This window comes from Seriola lalandi, unplaced genomic scaffold (genome assembly GCF_002814215.2).
Source record: "Seriola lalandi dorsalis isolate HSWRI2012SDOR001 ecotype SW California unplaced genomic scaffold, Sedor1 jcf7180002055008, whole genome shotgun sequence".
NCBI classification, from domain to species: domain Eukaryota; kingdom Metazoa; phylum Chordata; class Actinopteri; order Carangiformes; family Carangidae; genus Seriola; species Seriola lalandi.
In genome coordinates this window covers 3,103,252-3,105,884 of record NW_019525551.1, presented here as the reverse complement: position 1 = coordinate 3,105,884, position 2,633 = coordinate 3,103,252, and the positions used below count along the sequence as shown (strand labels likewise).

At 39.3% G+C, this 2,633-nt stretch overlaps 1 protein-coding gene across 1 annotated transcript in view; it reads left to right on the top strand.

Moving 5' to 3' along the window:
- Window positions 1–419: 419 nt before the first annotated feature.
- klhl36 (kelch-like family member 36) overlaps window positions 420–2,633 on the top strand; it is a 7,015-nt gene continuing 4,801 nt past the window's right edge. The window contains exons 1-2 of the mRNA XM_023397414.2: window positions 420–661; window positions 1,015–1,098. Of these exons, the coding sequence (XP_023253182.1) occupies window positions 1,036–1,098 (63 nt within the window). The 5' untranslated portion in view covers window positions 420–661; window positions 1,015–1,035. The remainder of the gene's footprint in view (window positions 662–1,014; window positions 1,099–2,633) is intronic.

The window sequence follows — 2,633 nt, the reverse complement described above, 5'->3', positions numbered from 1 at the left end:
AAGGTTTTACCTTCAAATTAAAACGGCAAAAAAAAAAGCAGGTGACGAAATTTGCAAGGAAAAATGCCATAAACCGTTACATTTTGAGAGACCACTCGTTCCTCTGTTTGTGATGTCCTTTTCTTTATATCCATCTGAAACACCCTATAATGTTATGGCTAACGTCTTTCAAATAATGTTTAATAATAACTCATCAAAAAAATGTTTTTTAAAAACACCTTAACCCATAAAATACTTGGAGGCTACAGGCTATACAAAGGTGTTCCATCGTTATGTTTTGGGGTTTGTTATATTTTACTGCATACGGGTTCAGTTGCACTCATGATCAATTGCTGTAAATGTTTTTGTTTTTGGAGTTGTATGACAAAGGAATTTATTTTGAAAATCTATACCGGAAGTTTATTTGTTTATACAGGCTAGTGATGATAGCCAACATTGTGCAGCTCTTTCTGTGCTCCAGGAAACTGTTCTTACAGGAATATGAGTCCGTAAGAAGAGACTAGAGAGAAAAGTTCTCAGGAAACGCTCCAGTTTGTGTCGTCGTTGAAAAGTCTTCAAAAACAGCAGCTGTTTGTCCCTGTGCTAAACTGCGTTAACAAGAGATGCTGTTGACTCTTTCACCGTGTAACCACATGCCTTCCTACCCACCAAACCTTCAAATGTAAGTACAGACAGTTTATAACAACGGGAGAGGCTTCAGATCGGAAAGTGACTGGATTTTACATCGTGTCTTGTCATTGACTGACTGTGGTGCAGGTGTGTGTGTGTGTGTGTGTGTGTGTGTGTGTGTTGTGTTTCATTGTGTTGTGTTGTGGGTTTTGTAGCTAACAGGATGTGGAGTAAATGTCCTCACAAGCGTAGAGAGATGAGGACAGTAGCTGCTCTACATGTCCAGTTACATGTAACTCAGGACATACCTCCTACATACATACATCTGACCTGGTTCTCACTTCTATGAGGGAGTCATTTCTTACTCTGTGTGTGTGTGTGTGTGTGTGTGTGTGTGTGCTATAGATGATTCCTGCCTGACAGGACATGATGGACAATGGCAAACAGAGCCGGGTGTGTCGCCCTCAGCGGATAAGTGAATCGTCCAAGGTCAGTGTGTGTGTGAAACTAAAACTCAAATTCAAAGATTTATTGAGGCATGAGGCAGCATCAACAGGAGAAAAGTATATTTAAAGGTTTTAACACCAAAACACATTAATACAACAGTTCAACAACAACAACATCAGCAATACTCTGCAAGAGGAAGGAGGTCAAACACAACTGATAGCGATCAATGATCACTGTGTGTGTCAATCTCTCTCTCTCTCTCTCTCTCTCTCTCTCACACACACACACACATACATGCGCGCATGCGTAAAAGCAAACAAGAAGAAAGAAAGTGGCTCAAATATTTACATCCTTGTTGGTTTGCTGGTGGAACACAAGATGCAATAAACACAGGGGCCGGCTCATCATGACACTGCTCCACATCCTTTTAAAGAGTAGAATTATTATCTGATTTTAGCAACTTTCAAATTCTTATTTCCGATGGCATAAGTTTGAGTTTAAAAAATAAAATAAAATCACAGTGAAAACTGTCACCTGTGTGTATTCAGAAAATAAAAGTAATAAGAAACAGGTGTGGATGTCAGCCCCACATGCTTCAAATGTAACATGGACGTCCACCATAATAACCATTTTCAGAGAGAATCCGAGACGTCAGTTTCTTCTTCACATCAGTTTTATTGCAGACAGCTGGCTGGGTAAGATTAGCACTAGCTACCTGGCTACATAGCAGGGACAAATTCAACAAAGTAAAATGACTATTCCCTCGACCTCTGCCCTGTCAACAAATACAAACTGAGCGCTCAGATCAGTGCACAGTCCTTTTTCAGTCTGGCTCAGTAAATTCACCAGTTAAATTTTCTATGGACTCAGGAAACACCTGCAGAAAGTATTGCTTTGCATAGTGGTTTTAAATGCTGCTCTTTTGTAGCACATAAACCATACAAGGAATGTTGAAATTGGTCCTGATAACCCTCAAATAATTTTTTCCATAATTATTTCAGCTGAAATCAATATTATTTGTTTCAGTGTAAATGTGCTTAGTTTCCTCTTGTGTAATTATACTGTGGCTGTGATGCTCTCTGCAGATTTTAATCTAAATGTGTAGAATGCATAACATTTATTATGGATGACTCAAAAGATGCTGACTGTACCAATGTTGCCCCAGTTAAAACAGTATTATGTTATAACAAAAATTATAGCTACCATTTCCACTGTCAGTGATGAACCTTTACACTCAACAAATACGGTTTTATTTTTATTTTTTAAAACAGCTAAATTTTTCTTTTCATCCAAAAAGGAGTTATGAGACTTTTTTTCAACCCAGTCTTCCTCACAAGCTGCAGTTCTACCCCACCAACCTCCACCAAGATGACAGGGCAGCTTGTCTGCAGCTATCTCCCCCGAGAGGCAAAATCAGGGGCAAAAACATCTGCAAATCTGTCACTACTGCTTGTAAAGCTTAAACGCTGTGAGTGCACAGTAATTTGGTTGGACACGGTTTAGTGATGTTTTAGTGAAACTGTTAGAGGGTGGACAAAAATAGGATTTTGAAAAGTGCGAGGGACATTCCCCCCCCC